Source organism: Polypterus senegalus, chromosome 2, assembly GCF_016835505.1.
Source record: "Polypterus senegalus isolate Bchr_013 chromosome 2, ASM1683550v1, whole genome shotgun sequence".
NCBI classification, from domain to species: Eukaryota; Metazoa; Chordata; class Cladistia; order Polypteriformes; family Polypteridae; genus Polypterus; species Polypterus senegalus.
Window position 1 is genome coordinate 199,943,408 of NC_053155.1, and position 26,891 is coordinate 199,970,298.

The 26,891-nt window shown below is 38.8% G+C and overlaps 1 protein-coding gene across 5 annotated transcripts in view; it reads right to left on the bottom strand.

The window, feature by feature from the left end:
* dcaf6 (ddb1 and cul4 associated factor 6) overlaps nt 1-26,891 on the bottom strand; it is a 215,694-nt gene that overhangs the window by 94,445 nt on the left and 94,358 nt on the right. For all 5 annotated transcript variants that reach the window (XM_039745175.1, XM_039745173.1, XM_039745172.1 and 2 more), the window contains exons 4-6: nt 17,974-18,159; nt 17,750-17,863; nt 13,497-13,632 (exon numbers count right to left, since the gene is read on the bottom strand). In XM_039745175.1, coding sequence (XP_039601109.1) covers nt 13,497-13,632; nt 17,750-17,863; nt 17,974-18,159 — 436 coding nt within the window. The remainder of the gene's footprint in view (nt 1-13,496; nt 13,633-17,749; nt 17,864-17,973; nt 18,160-26,891) is intronic.

Below are 26,891 nucleotides of genomic sequence, written 5' to 3' on the forward strand. Positions count from 1 at the left end.
GTTTTTTGTCCTGAAAATGTGGTATTCAAGACAAGCAGCAAGCAGCCTACTATTCCATGCCCCCAACGCCACAGAACATGTACAGTTCTCCCACCTCATGCCTTGATTATCTGGCAGTGAAATGCTGGAGTTTTATAGTGGAAATACTAGATTGTTATTTGGCACAATAATCCAAATAATCTGTGTAAACACATTGTTAAAACAGAAAAGTTTTCATATTTTAGCAATAAATGACAAAATGTAGGTATAAACTATATAATGTGCGAAGCCTGAAGTCCAAAAATCAAATAAACACTTTCACAAAAGGTTCAAGGGTGATACAACAGCTTCAGTGGCGTAGAATCGCATATAAATCGCATATTAATCAGATCACTAGGACAGCATTTTTCACTTAAGAAACATAGCTAAAGTTAGACCTCTTATATCACTAAAAAGATGCTGAGAAGGGCGGCACGGTGGCGCAGTGGTAGCACTGCTGCCTCGTAGTTAGGAGACCGGGTTAAACTTCCGGGTCCTCCCTGCGTGGAGTTTGCATGTTCTCCCTGTGTCTCGTGGGTTTCCTCCAGGCTCGGTTTCCTCCCACAATCCAAAGACATGCAGGTTAGGTGGATTGGTGATTCTAAATTGGCCCTAGTGTGTGCTTGGTGTGTTTGTGTGTGTCCTGCGGTGGGTTGGCACCCTGCCCAGCATTGGTTCCTGCCTTGTGCCCTGTGCTGGCTGGGATTGGCTCCAGCAGACCACCATGACCCTGTATTCGGATTCAGCGGGTTAGAAAATGGATGGATGGATGGAAGATGCTGAGAAATTAGTTCACGAGTTTGTTTTCAGTCGACTAGATTACTGTAACGCATTCCTCTCAGGACTACACTGGTTACCTGTGTCATTCAGGATTGACTTTAAAATTCTGCTTATGGTTTATAAAGCCTTAATAATAATCTTGCCCCATCTTATATATCGGAATGTCTGACACCTTATATTCCAAATCGTAACCTTAGATCCTCAAATGAATATCTCCTTAGAATTCCAAGAACACAACTTAAAAGAAGTGGTGAGGCAGCCTTCTGCTGCTATGCACCTAAAATCTGGAATAGCCTGCCAATAGGAATTCGCCAGGCTAATACAGTAGAGCACTTTAAAACACTGCTGAAAACATATTACTTTAACATGGCCTTTTTATAACTTCACTTTAACTTAATCCTGATACTCTGTATGTTCAATTCATCATAATAACTATTCATGGTGGCTCTAAAATCCCTACTCTCTCTTCCGTTTCTTTTTCCGGTTTCCTACTCAAAGCAACATGATGCTCCAACAATGATGGATGGATTAAAAGGCAGAAGTCTACGTGACCATCATCATCAAGTCCTTCCGTGAGAACCCTAAATCCAAAGAGGACTGTTTCATTTATGTTAAATAGAATGCCCAGAGGGGACTGGGCAGTCTAATGGTCTGGAATCCCTACAGATTTTATTTGTTTCTCCAGCCGTCTGGAGTTTTTTTTTTTGTTTGTTTTTTCTGTACACCCTGGCCATTGGACCTTACTCTTATTCTATGTTAATTAATGTTGACTTATTTTATTTTCTTACTGTGTCTTTTATTTTTCTATTCTTCATTATGTAAAGCCCTTTTTCATACAAAAAGTAGCTCAATGTGCTATATAAATAAATGTTGTGGTTGTTGTTGTTGAAGTAAGAATTGCTGACTTGTAATCAAGAGTCCATGGTTCAATCCTGATTGCCTCCTACATTTACTCTTTTCAGTAGTGAGCTGCTCTTATTGTTAATATTATACAGTAAACACATACATTTCATTTGTGCCTGTAACAGCTGGTGTACATTTATAGTACTTGTAAAAGTTAGCGTTTTTTTTTTTCACTTCTATTCTCTCAGTCATGATCATGATACATACTACCGCTCAACACCACCTAAACCCCCAACTCCCCGGGATCTGAAGCTGTTAAGTTTTTATTTGAAACTGGGAATAACTATAGATGTGAGTGGTGTTTTGAGACAATGGGACTTGAAATTCTATGATCTGGATAGAAAAAAACTAACACACAAACACTGATGAATCTGCCTTCTTCGTATCTCACTGTCACTTGATTTTTTTTTATTCAGTTTTATTGAGTGTTCCTGCTTACGCTGAATTAGTATGCACCTTATGGTCCATGATGTCAAAGCCACAATGACCAAAAAAAAAACAAAAAAATACAGAGACATAGGTATAAATGATATTTGGAATTATTCATTTTATGACCTGAATAGTACATTTCGGAAAATATTGTGGCACTGATGAAACATTATTCATATTCATTTGCATATCATCTTGTGGTTGTAAACAGTGACCGCACGTTTTTTTTTTTCCACATGTTGCTGTACGGTGGTGTTTCTTTTGTACTCCAGGACATGCAGAGGAAAGAATAGTACAGAGAGGTCAGTTCAGCACTATACAGTCATGGCTGAAATTATCGGCACCCCTGGAATTTTCCCAGAAAATGCACCATTTCTCCCAGAACATTGCTGCAATTACAAATGTTTTGGTATACACATGTTTATTTCCTTTATGTGCATTGGAACAACACAAAAAAACAGAGAAAAAAGCCAAATCTGATGTCACACAGAACTCCAAAAATGGGCCGGACAAAATTATTGGCAACTTTTCAAAATTGTGGGTAAATCGTTTTAGTTTTATATTTATGCTCATTTGAAATCACCTGTGGCAAGAAACAGGTGCTGGCAATATAGCAATCACACCTGAAGCCAGATGACTCAACCTTTCTGTTGTGTGTCTGAGTGTGCCACACTAAGCATGGTGAACAGAAAGAAGAACAGAGAATTGTCTGTGGACTTGAGAACAAAAATTGTGGAAACATATCAACAATCTCAAGGCTACAAGTCCATCTCCAGAGATCTTCATGTTCCTTTGTCCACTGTGCGCAGCATAATCAAGACGTTTATAATACATGGCACTGTATCTAATCTCCCTGGACGTGGACAGAAGAGAAAAATTGATAAAAGACTGCAACAAAGGATAATCCGAATGGTGGATAAACAGCCCCAATCAACTTCAAAACATATTCAAGCTGTTCTGCAGACTCAACAGTGCAACAGTGTCAACTCAAACTATCCGTCGACATCTGAACGAAATGAAACGCTATGGCAGGAGAGGCAGGAGGACCCCACTGCTGACACAGAAACATAAAAAAGCCAGACTGGAGTTTGCCAAAATGTACTTGAGGAAGCCAAAATCTTTCTGTGCGAACGTCTTGTGGACAAATGAGACCAAGGTAGAGCTTTTTGGTAAAGCTGTTTACAGAAAACGGAATGAGGCCTACGAAGAAAAGAATACAGTACCTACAGTCAAACATGGTGGAGGTTCTAAGATGTTTTGGGAATGTTTTGCTGCCTCTGTCACTGGATGCCTTGACTGGGTGCAAGGCAACATGAAGTCTGAAGACTACCAAAAGATATTGGGGCGCAATGTAGGGCCCAGTGTCAGAAAGCTGGGTCTGTGTCAGAGGTCATGGTTGTTCCAGCAGGACAATGACCCCAAACATACCTCTAAAAGCACCCAGAAATGGTTGAAGACAAAGCGCTGAAGAGTTCTGAAGTGGCCAGCAATGAGTCCGGATCTAAACCCAACTGAACACTTATGGAGAGCTCTCAAAATTACTGTTGGGAGAAGATGCCCTTCAAATCTGAGAGACCTTTAGCAGTTTGCAAAAGTAGAGTGGTCGGAAATTTCAGTTGAGAGGTGTAACAAGCTTGTTGATGGTTATAGGAAGCACTTAATTTCAGTTATTTTTTCCAAAGGGCATGCAACCAAATATTAAGTTGAGGGTGCAAATAATTTTGTCCAGCCCGGTTTTTGAGTTTTGTGTGAAATGATGTCAGATTTGTTTTTTCTTTTTGTGTTGTTTCAATGCACGTAAAGGAAATAAACATGTGTATACCAAAACATTTGTAATTGCAACAATTTTCTGGGAGAAATGGTGCATTTTCTGTGAAAATTCCAGGGGTGCCGATAATTTCGGCCAGACTGTATGCAATCATCAGATTCAAATGTTAATAGTTCACACACACGCAAGTACCGTCCTTCCTACATTTACGACATGTACCTGTTGCAATGTACACACTTCTCTCTATGCTGTGGTTTCTATTACACACCTAAAAGAAAGAGACAATATATGTGACATTTTGAAGAAATCATTTTATGACCTGAATAGTACAGTCCCGATCAAAAGTTTAAGACCACTTGAAAAATGGCAAAAAATCATATTTTGCATGGTTGGATCTTAACAAGGTTCCAAGTAGAGCTTAAACATACAACAGGAAGAAATGGGAGTGAGGCAAAACATTTTTAATGAAATTTAATGAAAACAACGATTAAACTGAAACAGGCTGTTTTACAGCTGATCAAAAGTTTAGGACCACACCTCCAAAAAAACCCGTAACCCCCCCTGTTTTATCTTGGTAGAGTAATATATATTGCTCTACTTTCCCTATTGTATTATTAATATGTAGCCTTAGAATGCCTAATCTCACAGACTTACCACTGTATATAACTTATCCCCACCTTCCCTTCTTTATCTATAACCTCAGACAATTAGATGTAGTAAAAAGACAAGCAGGAGTTAAGTTACACATAAAATAATGTATTACTGATAATATTCATAAATAATAACAAAATGCAAAGTACATTTGAATATTGGCAACCATACAACCTGATAAAATGGTGGTGTGTAATTCAGGTGGCACACAGACTTGCAGTTACTTAAAATGTCTCTAGTTAAGGCATCGTTGGAGCTCAGCTTTCAGCCACATGTCTGTTCGATATGGCTGCTGAGCTGTGCTCTTCATTGTGTTGTCTTCATCATCACAGGTTAGCAAGAGAGATGCTTCTTCATCATATGTTGGTTAGAGAGAGAGATGCTTCTTCATCATATGTGGGTCAGAGAGAGAGAATGTGGTTGAGCAAGTACATTTATAGATGTTCTCTCCAATTCCTAAACCAATAGGACATCATGGAACTTAAAGGCCTCTGACACAAGCCAATTCCAAACAGCCATATCTCAGACCAATGGGAGAAATAGTACATTTAACATCTGCAACAACCCCCAAGACCATATGTTAAGCTAACCTGCCTTTGTGTGGAGGATCAAACTGGTTTAAGACACATCCCCCCAAATCCTGTCATAAAATTACAAAGAGACAGTTGTAAAATCAGGGGGTTGTGCAAACACGAATACCTCTCACCACTTGGTTTGCCTAAATTATAAATAAAGACATACAAAACATTTATCAAGTTATATGCAAAATCTCACATCACAACACCCCCCAAAACAGAAATCAAACTTCCAAACATGAACTCAGTACTGAGTAGCTCCACCGTTATTGTTGATCACTTCAAAAATTCATTGTGGCATGCTTGATGCAAGCGTTTCCATGAGGTGAGTGGGAACATTTCTCCAAGTGGTGAAGACGGCCGCACAAAGGGCATCTACTGTCTGGAACTGTTGTCCATTTCTGTAAACATCCCTTGCCATCCATCCCCAAAGGTTCTCAATTGGATTTAGATCAGGGGAACAAGCAGGATGGGCCAAAAGAGTGATGTTATTCTCCTGGAAGAAGTCCTTTGTCCTGCGGGCATTGTGTACTGTAGCGTTGTCCTGTTGAAAAACCCAGACGAGTCATGAGGAATGCTCTCTGCAAAATCTGGACATAGCCAGCGGCCGTTTGACGCCCCTGCACTTCCTGAAGCTCCATTGTTCCACTGAAGGAAAAAGCACCCCAGACCATTATGGCGCCCCCTCCACTGTGGCGCGTAGAAAACATCTCAGCTGGGATCTGCTTGTCATGCCAGTAACGTTGGAAACCATCAGGACCATCAAGGTAAAATTTTTTCTCATCAGAGAATAAAACTTTCTTCCACCTTTGAATGTCCCATGTTTGGTGCTCTCTTGCAAAGTCCAAACGAGCAGTTCTGTGGCGTTCAAGGAGACAAGGTCTTTGAAGACGTTTTTTGTTTTTGTAACGGCCTTAATTTGGGTTGAGGATCGTCCAGTGTCTTGACGGACAGCCAATTGGATCCTCCGGCTCAGTGCTGGTGAAATTTTTTTGGGTCTTCCACTTGATTTTTTTGTTCCATAACCCTCAGCATCATTTAAGAAATTCCAAATGGCTGTCTTACTGCGTCCCACCTCAGCAGCGATGGCGCGCTGTGAGAGACCCTGCTTATGCAGTTCAACAACCTGATCACGTTCAAAAAGGGAGAGTTTTTTTGCCTTTGCCATCAGAATGTGTGACTACCTAACAGAAAATGACAATGAATCCACATCTTTGCACAGATTTGGCCTTTTAAAGGCATGTGGTCGTTAAATCTTGATCAGCTGTAAAACAGCCTGTTTCAATTTAATCGTTATTTTCAATTAATTTTTATAAAATGAATTAATAAAATTATAAAAAATTTATTTTATAATATTTTATTTTAATAAAATTAATAAATTTTCTTGATAAATTTCAGTCAGGCTTCAGAACAAATCACAGCACAGAAACTGAACTCGTTAAAGTAGTAAATGACTTGCGGGTAAATGCAGACAGAGGCCATTTATCTGTTCTCATTCTCTTAGATCTGAGTGCTGCATTTGACACCATTGATCACAATATTCTTGGAAATCGCCTTAGTCAATGGGTGGGCCTCTCTGGCAGTGTCTTAAATTGGTTTGAATCCTACCTGGCAGGTAGAAAATTCTTTGTGAGTTGTGGTAATCACATCTCAAAGACACATGATATCCGATATGGTGTTCCACAAGGCTCTATCCTGGGTCCGCTGCTTTTCTCAATATATATGCTTCCGTTAGTTCAGATTATCTCAGGTTACAACGTGAGTTACCACAGCTATGCTGATGACACACAGCTGTACTTATCAATAGCACCTGATGACTCCAACTCTCTCGATTCACTAACACAATGTCTTACTGGTATTTCTGAATGGATGAATAGTAATTTTCTCAAACTAAATAAAGAGAAAACTGACATTTTAGTAATTGGCAATAATGGATTCAATGAGGTTATCAGAAATAAACTTGATGCATTAGGATTAAAAGTTAAGGCGGAAGTAAAAAACTTAGGGGTAATTGTCGACTGTAATCTGAATTTTAAATCGCATATTCATCAGACCACTAGGACAACATTTTTGCACTTAAGAAACATAGCAAAAGTTAGACCTCTTATATCATTGAAAGATGCTGAGAAATTAATTCACACTTTTGTTTTCAGTAGACTAGATTACTGTAACGCACTCCTCTCAGGACTACCCAAAAAAGACATAAATCACTTGCAACGAGTGCAGAATGCAGCTGCTAGAATCCTAACTAGGAAAAGAAAATCCAAACACATTTCTCCAGATTTGATGTCACTACACTGGTTGCCTGTGTCATTCAGGATTGACTTTAAAATACTGCTTATGGTTTATAAAGCCTTAAATAATCTCACTCCATCTTATATATCGGAATGCCTGACACGTTATATTCCAAATCGTAACCTTAGATCTTCAAATGAGTGTCTCCTTATAATTCCAAAAGCTAAACTTAAAAGAAGTGGTGAGGCGGCCTTCTGCTGTTATGCACCTAAAATCTGGAATAGCCTGCCAATAGGAATTCGCCAGGCAAATACAGTAGAGCACTTTAAAAAAATTGCTGAAAACACATTACTTTAACATGGCCTTTTTATAACTTCACTTTAACTTAATACTGATACTCTGTATGTTCAATTCTTCATAATAACTATTCACAGTGGCTCCAAAATCCGTACTGACCCTACTCTCTCTTCTGTTTCTTTTTCAGGTTTCTTTGTGGTGGCGGCCTGCGCCACCACCACCTACTCAAAGCATCATGATGCACCAACATTGATGGACTGAAAGCCAGAAGTCTACGTAACCATCATCATCAGGTCCTTCCATGAAAACCCTAAATGTCTTTCTGTCCACCCTGGCCATCGGACCTTACTTATTCTATGTTAATTAATGATGACTTATGTTTATTTTTTATTGTGTCTTCTATTTTTCTATTCATTTTGTAAAGCACTTTGAGCTACATTTTTTTGTATGAAAATGTGCTATATAAATAAATGTTGATTGATTGATTGATTAATTGAATGCTCAAAAAATGTTTTGTCTCACTCCCATTTCTTCTTGTTACATGTTGAAGCTCTACTTGGAACCTTGTTAAGATCCAACCATGCAAAATATGATTTTTTGCCATTTTTCAAGTGGTCTTAAACTTTTGATCGGGACTGTATCAATCAGAAAACATCATTGCACTAATGAAATATTATTTGAAAACGAACAGCGTCAGGTCAGCTGTAAATGTATGGTATTTCTAAAAGTTAGCTTTTTTTTCAGTTTTATTCTCTTAAGTCACGTTCACGCTCTCCCTCACCAATCATCCCAGCCCCGCAATCTGACTCTAATTAACAGCGCCAGTATAAATTCACACCCGATCTGACGCTGTTCGTTTTCAAATAATGTTGCATTAGTGCAACAATGTTTCCTGATTTGTACTATTCAGGTCATAAAATGATTTCTTCAAGATGTCACACATATTTGTCTCTTTCTTTTTTTCCCTGTGCTGCGATGACATTATGGAGCAGAAGGCGTGAGCTTAATCAGTACAAGCAGGAACACGCAGGTGGCCGGTTATTTGTGCTATAACACGCTTGACTTGGTAGCGATCATCGCACATGTACTGTGCAAGGCATGTACAGGGGCCACTGAGAAAAGAAGAGTGTTCCATGCTCACCTTGCAGAGGAACTTCGTCGTCGCTTCTTACAAGAAAAGGCGATGGATAAAGCAAAAGCGGATGCAACATCGACAAGCTTCTGTTCCAAGACAGCCGCTTCCCCAGCCACTTCAGTGTAATAGTAATCACAGCACAGAGAGAAGTGTGTACATTGCAACAGGTACACATGTCGTAAACGTAGAAGGGGCGGTCGTTGGGCGTGTGTGAACTGTTAACATTTGAATCTGATGTTTGCATATAGCGCGGAACTGACCTCTCTGTACTATTCTTTCCTCTGCATGTCCTGGAGTACAAAAGTAACACCCCATGCTCCAAAAAGTGGACACTGGCAATATTGAAAAAAAAACACAGTCACTGATTACAAGTGCAAGAAAACATGCAAATGAATATGAATAATATGAATAATGTTGCATTAGTGCCACAATGTTTCCGAAATGTACTATACAGGTCATAAAAAAATGAGTTATTCCAAATATCATATACAGTAATCCCTCCTCAATCGCGGGGGTTGTGTTCCAGAACCCCCTGCAATAGGTGAAAATCCGCGAAATAGAAACCATATGTTTGTATGGTTATTTTTATATATTTTAAGCCCTTATAAACTCTCCCACACTGTTTATAAATATTCCCCACACAGTTATACAGCATAAACCCTTTGTATCCTCTTAGATATTAGGCAAGATTAATTGAAATTATGTATGTAAACACACTGTTTATATACAGTAAAACCTAAATATTATTTTAAAGATATCGAAGCGTCTCCGATATCACATATGTTGCAGCCTTTACGACAGACAGGTCCCAAGCAATAAATATGTACAATGCAAGAAAAATTGTATACAGTAAATATGTGTACAGTGACACTAAACGTACATATATGTACTAAGTACTGTACGTAGAAAATGAATTATGGTTACTCACCAACAATAACACGATGACTTGTTCGATAACGATGAGTTTAATTCTAATGCCCAACAAAGGAGAGCGTTACAGCTCTTCTAAAGGGGCCTCTTCAGGCGACTGTGTAGCACCGCCGTTGTTCTTCTTCCGGCAGTCTTCAATCCAAATCCCTAAAGCAGATTCCATCTGGACTACCACCTTATTATGTCCATTCACAACTCGTTTCACGCCCTGGTTGAAAGGACACTGTGGCCGTAGATCTTATATTCTTTTCCTCCTTTTTAAATAAAAAGAATTGTGATGCCGTAATGGCGTCCTACAGCGGTGTAGCTTTTCCCTTCCTTCAACATATCCAAAACTTTTACCTTTTTGGCAATCGTTAGCATCTTCTGTTGGCGCTTGGGCACAGCCCCTGAAGCAGCAGCAGGACCAGATCGTTTAGGAGCCATAACGAAGTGCTTGACTAAGCACAAAGATAAACATAAAAGAGCACAAAAGTTAACTCTTTACACAGCGAAACACGTTGATGCTGAATGAGTGAGACGAGACTTCCTGGTTAACACCGCAGAATCGAATTCAGTGCTCCGTTGCTGAGCCAATCAGCACACAGAAACTTAACTGCGTGCTCTGATTGGTTAGCTTCTCAGCCATCTGCCAATAGTGTCCCTTGTATGAAATCAACTTGGCAAACCAACTGAGGAAGCATGTACCAGAAGTAAAAAGTCCCATTGTCCGCAGGAACCCGCGAAGCAGCGAAAAATCCGTGTTATATATTTACATATGAAATCCGCAATAGAGTGAAGCCGTGAAAGTCGAAGCGTGATATAGCGAGGGATTACTGTACACCTATGTCTCGGTTTTTTGTCAGTGCGGCTTTGACACCATGGACCATAAGGTGCATACTAATTCACCGTGAGCAAGAACACTCAATAAAACTGAATAAAAAGAAATTCAAGTGACGGTGAGATACGAAGAAGGCAGATTCACCAGCATTTGTGTGTCAGCTTTTATCCCTCCAGATCAGGGAATTTCCAGTTCCATTGTCTCAAAACACCACTCACATCTAAAGTTAATCCCAGTTTCAGATCAAAAGTAACCGCATCAGATCTGGGGCAGCGGGTGGGTGTTGTATCATGATTGCGACTGAGAGAATAATAGTGAAAAAAAAAAGAGCCAACTTTTACAAGTACTACAAATTTACAGCGGCTGTTACAGACACAAATGAAATGTATGTTTTTATTGTATAATATTAACAATAAGAGTAGCTCACTACTCAAAACGGTTAATTTGCGAGGGAGCTGGTTTCGAACTCACGACCTCTGGATTATAAGTCGGCAGTTCTAACCACAGCACCACAAAAGCTGTCGTATTGTACTTGCACCCTTTGTGAAAATGTTTATTTGATATATGGCCATCAGCCTTCACACATTATACAGTTCAAGTTTACATTTTGTCATTTATTACTAAAACGTGAAAAACATTTCTGGTTTAACAACGTGTTTACATACATTGTTGTAGACACAAAACACACATCAAATTATTTCCCCTTACACTTCTGGGTAGCTCACTCCCAGATAATCAATCAAGGCAGGAACTGGGAGAACTTCTTGCCATTTCTGAGGCGGTGGGGGGATGGTATAGCAGGCTGCTTGCTGCTTGGGCTTACTGACACATTTAGAAGAAAAAGACGCTGACGGAGAGGTGCAAAGGAATTTAAGGTGGGTCGAATTTACAAGTTTTTCCGTTGGCTCTGGTAAGTCTAGTGTTAATGATTAAACTCTTCCAAGACTAAAATCTCACTACAAAGTATAGGGGTTCGCTTCCCAGGTACTCTGTGCGTGGAGTTTGCATGTTCTCCCCAAGTCTGCGTGGGTTTCCTCCCACATTCCAAAGACATGCAGGTTAGGTGCATTGCCGATTCTAAATTGTCCCTATTGTGTGCTTGGTGTGTGGGTGTGTGCCCTGAGGTGGGCTGGCGCCTTGCCCGGGATTTGTTTCCTGCCTTGCGCCCTGTGTTGGCTGGGACAGGCTCCAGCAGACCCCCGTGGCCCTGTGTTAGGATATAGCGGGTTGGATAATGGATGGATGGATATATAGTAATAGACAGCCTGGCCACAAACAGACACGACACCAATGTCCAAAACAAACAGGTTTATTTACACTACTATTTACAATATGGTTCCACCCACACACACACTATTCCTCAGTCTTTTCTCTCTTTTGCCCCCTCCACTCCTCTCTCGCAAGCTCCGTCTTCCTCCTCCCGACTCCGGCTCCTCAAAGAGAGTGAGGCGGCCACTTTTATCATGCCCTAGATGTGCTCCAGGTGCTTGGTGATGGTCTTCCGGCAGCACTCCCTGGTGTTGCGGAAGTGCTGCCCTTGCATCCGGAAGCACTCTGGGCATACACAGTTCCTGGAGTGGAAGCACTTCCTGGTGTGGCGGAAGTGCTGTTCTCCAGGGCTCAGGAACCATCCAGGCAGCCCCTTGGTTGGGCCACGGACCCCCACGGGGTTGAGCTTCCAAGCTCCTTATCCGTGGCCCTTGATGGAAATCAGGGGGCTGCCCTCTGGCATCCAGGAAAGATATTGCCCCTTTCCCGGTCCTTCCCTGATCCAGGCGTCCCGGTGGGGCAAGGTCCCTGGTTGTCTGCCACAATATATATAATTGGATTAGGAGGATTTATAGATTAAGAAAAATGCAAAAAAAATAATTATAGTTCAGTTAAAGTAAATGACAATAGTTCTAAAGGTTAAACAAGTTGAAAGCAGAAAGAACAATAAAGTAAAGTTTAATAAAGTGATTTAACTATCCAATATCATTAAGTTCCTATTGTTTCTCCTGTATTTTATATATAGTATGGAAAATCCCAGAGTCAAATGTCAACTAGAGTATTACAGCAATCAGAATCTTGCAGCAAGTGCTTTTACTACAGAAAAAAATCCATTGATAATTTGCTGGATTCACTACCAATCACAATGCATTAAAACACTTTCAAAAAACTATTGATATCATTTTTGGAAAATAATCGTTAACTACATGATTGGGGAAACAGAGCAGGTGGTTTTGTGACCTAGCAGGTAAGATTTTAGACTTCTAAACCACAAGGCTGCTGGTCTAGTCCCCAACAGCAATTCATTTAACTTAATGGTAAAATATGGAAAGGTCTTTCTTGGGATGAAGTTCACTATGGAAACACTATATATAATAGTAACAGTGAGTAAGATGATGACTTGCATTATATTGTTAAAATACAGCAAGGGAAATGTACTAATTTAATTCTTGACTGGAATAAGTGCAAATATGACTAATAGCTTTAAATGATAAATGAAATGTCATAATCTTTAAGAGAAAAAAATTACATTAGAAGAAGAGTGATAAAAATCGCAGGCCTCTTCACACATAATGTGCGCATGTTTCTCCTTGGTTGAATTTAAGGTAAATAGCCATGATTTTCTGTGTATTAATACCGAAAAGTATTCTCATATAGGTATGCTGAAAAAAAGCACGGTGTGAAATGACAAATTTTTATAGAAATTACCAGAAAAGAGAGATCCAGTGACATTTCTGGTCTAGTGTTGTGCTGGGGGAAAATCTCAAAAATCCAAATATCAACTTGGTGGGTTACAGGGAAGGCTGGCTAAGCATGGCTTAGGCCATGCTACTATAAGGATTCTTGGGATACAAGTTCTAAATATTTTCATGTACTCATTACATTAATGCAAAGGTTGGAAAAATGAATGAAGTATTTTATATACAAAAGGATTGGGCAGCAGATGCAAAAATCAACTATACTTGCCTGTGGCTCTTGTTCCTAACATTCTTCTGTCGTAGATTCTAATAGAGCTATCAGAGCAGCCAACAGCCAGGTAATAAGGAACCAAAGGGCTAATAGAGATCGAGGTAGCAGCTCTCCGGCAGTTAATAAGAATATCCTGTCCAAAAAGTGTCCAAAGTTTTTAATGTATTAAAATGTTTTATTTGAAATTCTAGTTTAATACCTTATTAAAAAACAGAACATAGCAGACAATTTTAAATAGGTGCCATGGCACTTAACAAAAAATTAAAAAAATCAATAAATTGTTAAACATATGATGAGACACAGAATTAAAAATGAAAATGTTAAACATAAAAAACACTCAGAAATTACAAAAGAGAATACATCCATTCATATTTATGTTTACCACTCAAAACTGTAAACGCTAATGCATAAAATAAGATTTATTGGGGGACTGCATAACTGACAATCTAGAAAAAGATGAGCTTTAAAAGTAACATCCATATGGATGGCATGTGTAACGTAATTACAATTATACAGTGCATCCGGAAAGTATTCACAGCACATCACTTTTTCCACATTTTGTAATGTTACAGCCTTATTCCAAAATTGATTAAATTCATTTTTTTCCTCAGAATTCTACACACAATACCCAATAATGACAACATGAAAAACATTTACTTGAGATTTTTGCAAATTTATTAAAAATAAAAAAACTGAAAAAGCACATAACATAAGTATTCACAGCCTTAGCCATGAAGCTCAAAATTGAGTTCAGGTGAATCCTGTTTCCCCTGATCATCCTTGAGATGTTTCTGCAGCTTAATTGGAGTCCACCTGTGGCCTCTATCATCTATAAGTGGAAGAAATTCAAAACTACCGGGACTCTTCCTAGAGCTGGCCGAAGTGAAAAGAAGGGCCTTAGTCAGGGAAGTGACCAAGAACCCGATGGTCACTCTGTCAGAGCTCCAGAGGTCCTCTGTGGAGAAAGGAGAACCTTTCAGAAGGACAACCATCTCTGCAGCATTCCACCAATCAGGCCTGTATGGTAGAGTGGCCAGAAGGAAGCCACTCCTTAGTAAAAGGCACATGGCAGCCCATGTTTGCCAAAAGGCACCTGAAGGACTCTCAGACCATGAGAAACAAAATTCTCTGGTCTGATGAGACAAAGATTGAACACTTTGGTGTGAACGCCAGGCATCACGTTTGGAGGAAACCAGGCTCTTGACCTCACTCTGGGGCAACGGTTCATCTTTCAGCAGGACAACGACCCTAAGCACACATCCAAGATATCAAAGAAGTGGCTTCAGGACAACTCTGTGAATGTCCTTGAGTGGCCCAGCCAGAGCCCAGACTTGAATCCGATTGAACATCTCTGGAGTGATCTTAAAATGGCTGTGCACTGATGCTTCCCATCCAACCTGATGGAGCTTGAGAGGTGCTGCAAAGAGGAATGGATGAAACTGGCCTAGGATAGGTGTGCTAAGCTTGTGGCATCATATTCAAAAGGACTAGAGGCTGCAATTGCTGCCAAAGGTGCATCGACAAAGTATTGAGCAAAGGCTGTGAATACTTATGTACATGTGATTTCTCAGTTTTTTTATTTTTAATAAATTTGCAAAAACATAAAGTAAACTTTTTTCACATTGTCATTATGGGGTATTGTGTGTAGAATTCTGAGGAAAAAAAATGAATTTAATCCATTTTGGAATAATGCCGTAACATTACAAAATGTAGAAAAAGAGATGCGCTGTGAATACTTTCCGAATGCACTGTAAGTCTTCTTTAGGTCTGATTTTCTGTACTTTATTGTTCAATGTGTGTCATTAATACTTAAATAATGGCCAAGACAGGTATATCATGTGGCATTAGAAGATTTTCTGGATACTTTGGCTGCTGACAATCCAGACATCAATGAAGTTAAGACTGCAATGCCAGAAAATTAATGTCTTTTAAAAGAGGTATGCTTTGCACATAATTTTAAACTTTTTTCTCTGTGTCTTATATTAACACATGATAATTCTTATATTTTGACCAAGTATAGAATCTCACAGAGAAATAGCACCAATATAAACAGACCCCAGCATTAGACTATCACACATTACCACCAAATGTGCACTGCAGACTGTCCAGTTAAGACTTGAGTATTAATTTGGCACAAGCTTTGAAAAAGTACCATATACATTGTGTGAGGGGGCAGGTGGGGTGGGGTGTTGTAAGATGTACTAAAATACAAAAAGTAAAATTCCAGTAAATGCAACATCATTATCAACATTTTGTTTTTCTTTTCCTGATGAGGGTCATGAAAGCAACTCATTAATGCTGACCCAGTCGCCTTATCCTTGATTCTTCCTTCAACCCACTTTCCACAAACACAGAGGCCAAATGGCAAGTAGAAGTAGCCTAGATCCCCATACTCTTGCAGCACCACCAACAGTACAGTACAAAATATTTCAGACAAGCTTAGGGTCAAGAGATGCTGGTGCCTATCCAAGCAGCAAGGCACAAAGCACACAACAGTACCAGGCAATGGTAAATAAAGATTTAAAATGTCACCACTTGGTGGGTAAGTGCTTCATAGTGGTACAACATCTGCTGGATAGATCCAGGATATTTCCAAATGATAGAAACAGCATGCAGACAAAGATGTTTGGGATAATTTCAACTTTCCAAAAAAAACAAACAAAAAAAAAATAGGGAGGTTGACCAGTGAAAGTGGATATTGGTGTAATATTGGTAAGGAGGGAAAGCAAAGGTAATGTAAACAAGATATTTAAGAGAAGCTAAAACACAAAGAGTATTTGCTATTTGCAAATGAGTTTTGCCTCTTGGTGTCAACTGACAATGATTTCTAACATACCCTCAAAACAGTCTGCAACCAAGAGGAACAAGTTTTAGATGAAATTCAGCACCTCCTTTGTTCACAAACGAGGATAAAAGATCATGTGCCTGACCAAAGGATCACTGTAACGACAGCAGTTCTGTATGCACGATACCAAGCAGAGATTATGAAATGGGAGATAAAACCTCAGAAAATGTTTACATTTTTTAGTTAGTTTAATAACTATCACTTCTTCCAAAATTTATTTGCATTTTGTGATTACTATTGACTACTAAATGTTGTGAACTGCGTTAATTGCCGCCAGCAGCCCTGTTGACATAATGCAAATGAACTTTTCAACATCAATATTCATTTCAATGACTAGCTCTGTATAGTGCACTTGTTCATACAAAACCCACTCTACATAAGTACATATATTGAGGCATAATACAAGTTGCAGCATGAACAATGCACACCAAGCAGTAGTAGCTAGCTTGTAGAACGCATGCAGAATCTGACTGATACTGATCTGACTGATTGAAATTTGACTTAGCCTGAACTCTCTTACAAAGAATACGAAGATCAAACTGTCAACATCCACATGTACTAAATTAACAGAGATTAATACATATTCAGTTTGCTAAATTATAAAAAAAAAATATTTCCACATTGTATTAGTTAAAGGGGCATGCACATGCATCTAATGCATTTAAATTTTGAAATTTTCCAGAAATGGTCTATTTCATTTTCTTTAATGAAATATTGATTGTTATAAAACGTTAAATGGTGGAAAAGGTATAGTTTGTCCAGATTTTTTTTAGATTTACTTTTTTTTATTTAAATGTTGAAAGTTTTCTTTATATGTTTTGTTAACTGCTAGAGTGTAGACAACAGAGTGAGATATTACTCTTAAACTATCAGATGCTTAAATGTATTTTAATTTTTTACAGGAGGTCTGTATATAGGCAAATGCATATGATGAAACTACTGTTTACCTAACAAAAAAGGTACTTAAGAAAATGCTATATCTCAAAATGTCAAATGCCCTGCACCGAAATGAAAAAACTCTACATTAGCAACAAGCATAAGCACTGTTTGAAAATAAATAGGGAAAGATTTGGTAAAGACAAACAAAAAAGTTTGTACAAATAGTTGAAACAGATGAGCTATATTTTAATGAAAATTGAAAAATAAAGGTTTTATTTTGAAACAATTAATTCAAAACAATGCTTTAAAATGAGGAACACAATATTTTTCATCAAAAAAGGATGCCAATACTATTGTATTTCTGGAGCATAGTGTTTGATGCAACTTTCTCTGGCACATAACACCACACAAACATATTTTAATAATATTTAACAAGTTTGTACAACACACCAAGAGAAATCCTAGACCACTGCATAAAATAATGATGTAAATTGTTTTAAGAAAAAGACTGTATAGAATAACTTACATCTTTACACTCTTCTTTTGTGCAACTTGTTTTCATTCTAACATCAAACCAACGCACAGTGCCATCCTCTCCACAAGATAAAAAAGTATAAGGGTCATTGGGCACTGTAATGATCTGTGCAGGACATAGATAAATTAACACTATTATTATTAATTATACTCATTACAAAAAAAAGTGCTGCATAATGTTACTTTTACCAAAACACAGTAAGTATATTAACTTACTTCATATGCTGTTCCATAATGGCAAGTAAACTGGCATTCTCTGTTAATTTCAGGGCTTTTCTCAATATTTGTATAAAATATTATTCCATCACCTGAGCAAGAAACAATCTGTTGATCATTGGTATGAGGCAAGAACTTTGCACTAAAAATATTAGCTCTGTGACCTGAGCGGATGGTTGTCTTCACCTGCAACAAAACAAATAAATAAATGCATACATACAAACAAATAAGCACAAGCCAAGGCACAAAATATCTCTAAATATTTACATAATTGATGATCTGCAATAGTACCAAGATGAAGCCCATTCCAAAGAGAGATGGAGTGAGAAAAGGCATTATTAACTCCTTGATCAGCAATCTCTTTCTCTTTTCAAATGCAAATATATAGATGTTTGAAACAAAATGTTGTCATGGTCAAGTATATTGTCTTGTTGAGTATAGGTAACTTAAGCTTTACATCCTCAATCACTAATTCCAATCACTTTTACACCATCAACAACATGCTCCGTGTTGAGGACTGTTGGAGGTGAAAGCAGAAAAACTGACCAAGATCTTTGGACTATGAATGTGCAAAGTAATCAAAGCTTGTAGTAGCCTTCTCAACATTCCTTTCATCTGTCTGTGAGTATCTCTTTCTTTATCCTCCTCAGCTGTTGTCATATACCCAGAAGAACAACTTTCTCTGGCATAAATCCTGCAGTCTAAATGATGTCGTCCCTCCCAGTGAGCCAGCATCATCTTTAATAACAAAGAAATTAAATAATTAACAGGACAACAACTATGTATCATGGCTAACTACACATTGACAGATGACGCCTATACATCTATATTATATTATTGCATTTGCTTCCTTAGAAAACTTCTTCATATCCTGCAGTCATAATAATAAACCTGACCATGAAAAATACCTGCAAACCTAAATCTTATCATCACACTGCAGCACAACAGTATTGCACATACCTGGTGCTGTCTTTTCTTTGCTACCTCCTGATCCTGCCTAATCAGCATCACTGGACTGGTTCTCTGTGGCTGCTAGTTGGTGCAAAACTATGAAACACAGACAGTAATTTTGTTCTTCCTGCGCATTCACAGCAAGTAGCCTTTCGGTTGCTTAACACTTGCATCATAAATTCACTAAACATTTTTCCTTTTTAATAGACTATGTGTAGCATAATTTGTAAATCCTAAAGCTACCTATGACAGCTAGGTAGCAGCTCAAACTTACAATTACTCGTGTTGGCCACTTAGTGAAGTGACATTAACTGTGTTGTTATGTGAAGCACTGCACATTAATGTCAGCTAGACCAATGTTTCTCGGGTTTTTATGGTTTTGGGATCCAGTTTAACCTTTTCAAGTTTAACATCAACATACAGGCAACAACTGAAGAGTGAAGGCGTCTACTAGTTGGTTAAAAGAGCATCAGTACAAGAGCAGGAAGAGATGCTCCTTTGTGAATTAAGAGCATCAGTACAAGAGCAGGAAGAGATGCTCCTTTGTGAATTGGGTGTGGTTATAAATGAGGAAAAATATCACTCTGCACTGTCAATCACTTCATAGTCAGTATTTGCTGAAACAGCCACACATGACCCACCGATGGCAACCAGCAATCTATCGAGAATCACTACATACAGTGTATTAATAAAGCTAGAAACTCAGTAAGTTTGGGCAGGGTGCTGTTTTTTAGAGATTTACTAAAGGCACGTTAATACTTTTATGAGAACTTGTAAGTTTAAGGGTGTGTGTGGCAGCTCAAATAGCCCACAAATGTCACTGGCCCACTGGGAAATCTCATGATGGCCACTTTGTTCCCGATTCCAAGACTATATTGACAAATATTTAACAACAACAGCCAAACATTTGAATTAAAATAATTACTACATGTTATTTAAAGTACACAAAAGGCACAAAAAGAATCACATTTCAGGAGAATCACCACACTGTTTTTTCATCAGTTTATATCAACTACCCATTGTCACTTGTTAAGGAATTGGCTGCCAAGTTAAGTATATCTCAACCAAGCTTCACTTCATCATGCCCGTTTAGCTGAAAGCCATTAGCCGAGTGAAAAGGCGTTATATTTAGTTTTTGTATGGTATACTTAAAACACATCATTGTTGCCAACAGAGGCAATTTGCAGCAGTGTACAGTTATCCCAATGAATTCAGATCACTTTACAGCACTCAGATTGCATTAAGGGCATCAAGCAAAAATTAAACTGCTTTTTTTCAAACATAAACTACTACATTACATTAAAGTACAAGTTAAATATGAAGCCAAGATGAGACCAACAAACAATTTTTTTTTTATTTTCTGAAGCAGCTCAGTCCTCTTAACACGAGTGAAACATTTCTGCACAGTTCTATACATTTGTAAATGAAATTGTGCTTTCTTCATTTGTGAACAGGAAATGCCAAAAGGTTTTGATAAATTCATTAGAAACATCATTTATATTCTAAGCACTACCCTGAACCCTGAAGGCAGTAGAGAAGATAAGGACTTTGGATAAATTGCGGTTTATAATAAATAGCATCTTACATCATCTGCATGACACCTTGGTCGAAATGTGCAGTAGCACAGTACACCATATATTCAAAAGCCTTTTTTTATCACCTGCTATTAGATGTTAGATGTCACAAAATTATCTTTAGACAATATGGTTAAACTAATAATATTTTAAATTTAATTAGTTAATGGACATTTTTATTTATTTCTATTTATTTATTTTACTTTTTCACCTTACTTAAATTCTGTTTATGTTTTTGTGTGACAGCTACTATAACATAAGAAATTGCCTTTGGCATCAATAAAGTCAATTCCAAAAATGAACAACACAGAAATGTATGCTAGATTACATTGATCTTTTAATCTCATGTACAAAAAGAAACACCATGATTTATACTTCCTTAATTCTTATCTAAAGAATTAACTAGGAAACATTATTTGTTCTGGACCGGCTTTAAAAACATTCTAGTCAGAATACTCAGCCTTTCAACTGGTTAGATGTAGAATTTCTTAGCTAGTTATAAAGGTTCTACTAGAGCTGATTTCTTCACAGCTACTCTGCACTAGTTCACCCCTTACATGCAACTGGTGTGTGTGTGTGTATGTGTGTGTGTTTTAGAAGCTGCCTTGACCTTTCTTACTGAATCTAGGAAGATAAATTTATAACAGCTAAAAACTTATACTTCACATAGGTCATTACTCTTCAGTTACAGTAATATCAATAACCAGAACACATTAGCGGGCTTTATCCTAACTAACAAGTTACAGGTGTTAATCATCTGAACACAGTACAGTATCAGTGCATGTAGTATTAATGGTCCCGCTTCACAGTAGAGTCTGACCTATTAAGAAAAATACCAGTTAAACCAATAGTTTTATTTTTCTGCCTTATCTCCATATACACAAATACTGTATTCTTGTTTTAACATAAACAAAGATTTTTTTACATCATTCAAACAAAAAAGTTTTTTTTGCTTGTGCAACCGCTTTTTTTCTGACGATCTGACATCATCATTGGCACAGTACATCTCATAGTGTTAACAATTCAGGGAAACAGGTAGTGGTCACATAATAGAAAGAGTGTCATCTTTTCTAAATCCATGGTTTGTCACACATGTGAGCATAGGAGGCAGCGATAGATAGATAGATAGATAGATAGATAGAGAGATAGATAGATAGATAGATAGATAGATAGATAGATAGATACTTTATTAATCCCAAGAGGAAATTTCCATACTCCAGCAGCAGCATACATAAAGAACAATATTAAATTAGAGTGATAAAAATACAGGTATAACAGACAATAACTTTGTATAATTTAGGGTGAAATTGAACAGTCGCATAGTGTGGGGGAGGAACAATCTCCTCAGTCTATCAGTGGAGCAAGATAGTGACAACAGTCGGTCGCTGAAGTTGCTCTTCTGTTTGGAGATGATCCTGTTCAGTGGATTCTCCATGATTGACAGTAGCCTGCTCAGCGTCCGTCGCTCTGCCACAGATGTCAAACTGTCTAGCTCCGTGCCTACAACAGAGCCTGCCTTCCTGGTGAAGTTTGTCCAGGCGTGATGCGTCCCTCTTCTTTATGCTCCCTTACCCAGCACACCACCACGTAGAAGAAGGTGCTCACCACAACCATCTGTTAGAACATCTGTAGCATCTTATTGCAGATGTTGAAAGATGCCAGCCTTCTAAGGAAGTATAGTCGGCTCTGTCCTTTCTTAAACAGAGAATCAGTATTGGCAGTCCAGTCCAATTTATCATCCAGCTGCATTCCCAGGTATTTAAAGGTCTTCACCCTCTGCACACAGTCACCTCTGATGATCACGGGGTCCATGAGGGGCCTGGTCCTCCTAAAATCCACCACCAGCTCCTTGGCTTTGCTGGTGTTCAGGTATAGGTGGTTTGAGTCGCACCATTTAAAAAAGTTCTTGATTAAGTTCCTATACTCCTCTTCCTGCCCACTCCTGAAAATAGATACCACGGGAGGTGTGTGGGATGGGCCAACAGGATTGGGCTGGTCCAGATGGGGGAGGCTCAAGGAGCCTATTATGCTCTCTCAGAGGAGTGGACCGCCCTTCTCATAAAGTCAGAGACCTTTGCTAAATGTAAGGGAGCCCCAGACCAGCAGGTGATGTTATGGCAGTGGAGATTTAACACAGAGAGGCCAACCCACTTACAGGCATTCTTGGTATAGGCAAAGGCCAGATGAGAACAACGCCCGCCAAGTAGTAGAGCAAATCGCCTGCTAATTTTTTGTTAAAGGCTCTCCCAGAGTATATTACCCAGAAGGTCTGGAAACAACTGTTTAATAATATGATCAACCTAATCACAATCATGAAAGAGCTTAGGGTGGCTTCGCAATCTGGGAGGGCAAAACCATCCTTTAATCAAACCCAGACGAAACATGTCCCGATTACAGGCCCAACTGTCCCCGGACCCACCATTCCCGGTGATTCTGGAGTGGAACTGGTCTAAAAGTAAAATTGGTTTCACATCATCCACTCCTAAACCAATTTTGGGCCTAGTAATGAGCAGAATAAACACGCCCCACGCTGTCTCCACTGTGTGTAAACAGCTGACGGAGAGAGAAGATGTAGCCATTCAGTGTGACATGGCGATCCCCGGGCCATCTCCGACTTAAACGTAATCACCAGACGCCTAGGTGGTACGAGATGAAATCGAACCCCTTGAGGTCATCCCTGACCCTCTCTCTCTGCTACAGTACATTATCAGTTCAGAGAAACACCGGCTTCAATTAAATGGGAACAACAGAATATTCCCTTAAGTTTGCAAAAAATGATTTAGTTCTTGTCAGTGACCAACACACACATCATCCCATGCCACAGAGCCCCCAATTTGTCTTAGAAAATGACTTTTTGTATCAGGTAGCAGAGCATGAAGGAGAAGTGCGGAAGTTGCTGCTAGAATTAGCACATGCCCCCCAGGAGGCCATTTGGGCATCAAAAGGACTCTGGAGCAGATAAAGCTTTGATTATATTGGGCGGGAATTAATGAGGAGTTTCTTTGCTTTTGTCCTGTCTGGAGTGTCAATTGTGCCAAATTCCTAGGAGGGACTGTGTTCCTCTGGTTCCTATTCCCCTTATTGATGTCTCATTTGAAAGAATTGGGATCAACACTCATCTAGAGGACAAAAATATATTTTAGTCCTAGTCGATTATGCTACCTGGTATCCGCTGTGCTCATCTATTCATAAAGTCATCACACGGGAGTTCGCAGGGGTTTTTGGGCGAGTTGCCATCTCTAAAGAAGTCCTGACAGACCAAGGGACGCCTTTCACCTCAGAGACGTTCAAGGAAACAGTGAAGTTACTTAAAATAAAGCATCTAAAGACCATGGTATATCAACCTCAAACCAATGGTCTAGTGGAAAGGTTTAATCAAACTCTCAAGCAAATGCTTTGTAAGGTGGTCAGGGAGGATTGGAGGAACTGGGATAATATACCCTTAATTTCAGTTCAGATTTGAATCTCAAACAAAGACGGGTGCTGGAGCTAGTTATCCTGTCTGTCCTGGAGGTAGTAAGAGAAAAGCCTGGAAGGACCTCTCTCACTGTTCACAATACTGTGACAGAACCCAGGGTTATAGTTTAAGAACACCCATATCACCTTCCCAAGAAAAAAGGAGCTGAAGTGGAACTTGAGATCAAGCGCATGCTGGAACAAAGAGTAACAGAACAAAGTCATAGTCCCTGGTCCAGCCCTATCTTCTTGGTCTTTAAGCCTGACAGGAGTTGGAGGTTTTGCAATGACTTCCATCGACTTAATCAAGTCTCCCACATTGATGCTGATCCGATGCCACAAGTAGATGACCTCCTCGAGAGGCTAGGACAGGCTAAATATTTGACCACTCTTAAAATGACGAAGGGGTACTGGCAGATTCCTTTAACGGACACCAAAAAAAGTTAACACTGCATTTAGCACCCTTAGCAGTCACTGGTATCGTGTCCTTCCATTTTGGTTAAATGGGGCACCAGCGACCTTCCAGCATCTGGTGAATAAAGTGCTCGGACCTCATAGCTCATATAGTGCTGGCAACTTGGATGACATGGTTATCTATTCCAGCACATGGGAGGAACACCTACAGCAGGTCCAAGTGGTATTACAAGTACTAGGTGAGGCCGGACTTCAGATTAATGAACAAAGATAAAATATTTAGGCTACCTGGTGGGACAGGGTATCGTGAGGCCACAGTGCTCCAAACTTGATGCCATATTAAAATCGCACCGTCCAAGGACCAAGTGGCAAGTCCAAACCTTTCTCAGCTTAGCGGGTTACCATCCTCGTTTTGTACCCTGATTTTCTATGAGAGCGGAGCCTTTGACTGATTTGAAAAGAAGAGGGCCCGAACAATGTGGTATGGAATGTTCCTGTGCCAGAAACAAAGGCAAATGGGAAATTGCATAGCTGAGGTACTACCTCTTGGGCCATGACTTCATCCTTGTTACAGATCATGCACCTTTAAAGTGGATGGACCTACACAAGGTGATTTCTTGACCTACAACCTTATAGGTTTTCGCTCATTCATCAACGAGGCAGCTAAAGGGCTGAAATAAGGGTAATTCTACACCAGACCAGGAGGGGCAGAGTAAACTAACCTTTTCTCTCTTTCCTCTGCAGACCAGTTACAGGGAACTCCGCCTGGCCCCGATAGCGACACTTCTGGTTCCAGGCTCGATGACATCACTTCTGGTTCTGATCTCAATGACCTAATTTCTGGTTCCGACTCTGCTGACCTAACTCCCTCTGCTTTATCATAAAATCACAATTTTGTTTCATACAAGTCAGTTCTGTTTTGAAATCGGTGTGATCACAACTGCTTAAATCTTTTGCATTTGTCGAACTCATCCTACATTATACTGGGTGGCTAACCCAAGCCTTTTTGTGGCATTTGTCCGTTAATTTGACAGGCTTCACAGGTACATTGCTGTGAAGCTAAAAAAGATTAACACTTTCTTCACCACTTTTCTCTGTCTGTCATAAACACCAAAGCAAATCAGGTTAATACTTGTAAGAATAATGTAGAAATTTTGTCTCAGGTAATTAATATCGACTACACCCTCAACATTATTAAAAATGGTATGCATGATCTTCCCAGCACTGACTTATACCTTGAATTTTTTTTGGTAATGGAGAATTATTGTGCTTCAATTGTTTCAACTGTTGCTTGAAACAGTTGGTCATGAAACACTTCCTAAATTGCTACCAGTGGAAATTCATAAGCATGAGATTCTTTGAAAATTAGTTCTGAGAATGCTTCAATTCAGTAGTCAACATTCTGAGAGCAAAACATACACAGACTTTGCTCTTGTTTAATTGTTCATGAATGATTGCCATTAGAAAATGATGATTTTGTCTGTCTAGGACAAGAGTAGAATGTAAATAAGTACCTCTAAATTTAAGATCATTTTCTTCATCTGAAAATGAAAGGAATAACAACTGAAAAAACAGCACCAAGCTAAGTCATTTTACCTGCAGACACAGTTGTTGTCCACCCTTAACATAAGAAAATGCAAATAATTATTATTCATTAGTCCAGCTCCAATTCAAATATGCAAATGATCAGGGAAACTATAATTATGCTTTGTGTTGCCAAGACTGTAAAGTAATTATTTTGGGAAAGAGAAAACAAAACAATGGCAACAATAAATAAATAATGAGACTGAAATGCTACACAGTTGGAGTTTTCAGAATAATTTTGATATTTAAACAAATGGAGTCTGCAGACAGTTTCAAAATTTACATTTATTCACATACAGTATGTTTTTTTGTTTTGTAAACAACTAAGGACAAATACACATCAAATAATAATTTAATGTACTTGATAATTTCAAATGTACCAACTGCCTTGCAACCAGAAATGGAAGGGCACTGAAGACAATACAGTTTGGTGCTGCCTATGCTGTTGCAAACCATGCTTTGTTTGCAAAAGAATTCACTACTTTTAAAAATGGCCAAGGCCATGGTAACATTCATTAAGGCAAACACAACCACCTATGGGTTGTTAATTTCTTTCTATGGGGAAATAGGTGCCTATGAGTCTTCCTCGCTTATACACACAAAGATTTGATAACTATTGTGCTAATGGATAATTTAGCTTATCTCTATTTTCTTGGGGGAGTTTCTTTCAGAATAAAAAGACAGAATTATTAATAGTACTAACTGGCTGGCTCTATGCAGCTTCCCTTCAGAAATATAGTCAACTCTAGAATTATTGGCACCCTAAAGGAAATGGGCAAAAGCAAACATATAAAATAAGCAATACATATAACAATAACTCAATGATAAGTACTCCTCAGAATCTGTGAAGAAACTGCTTACCACCCTTCTAAAAAATCATTCCTAAATCAACATTGTTTTGTTTTATTTTTTTGTTGAGAATACAGTATTCTCCCAATG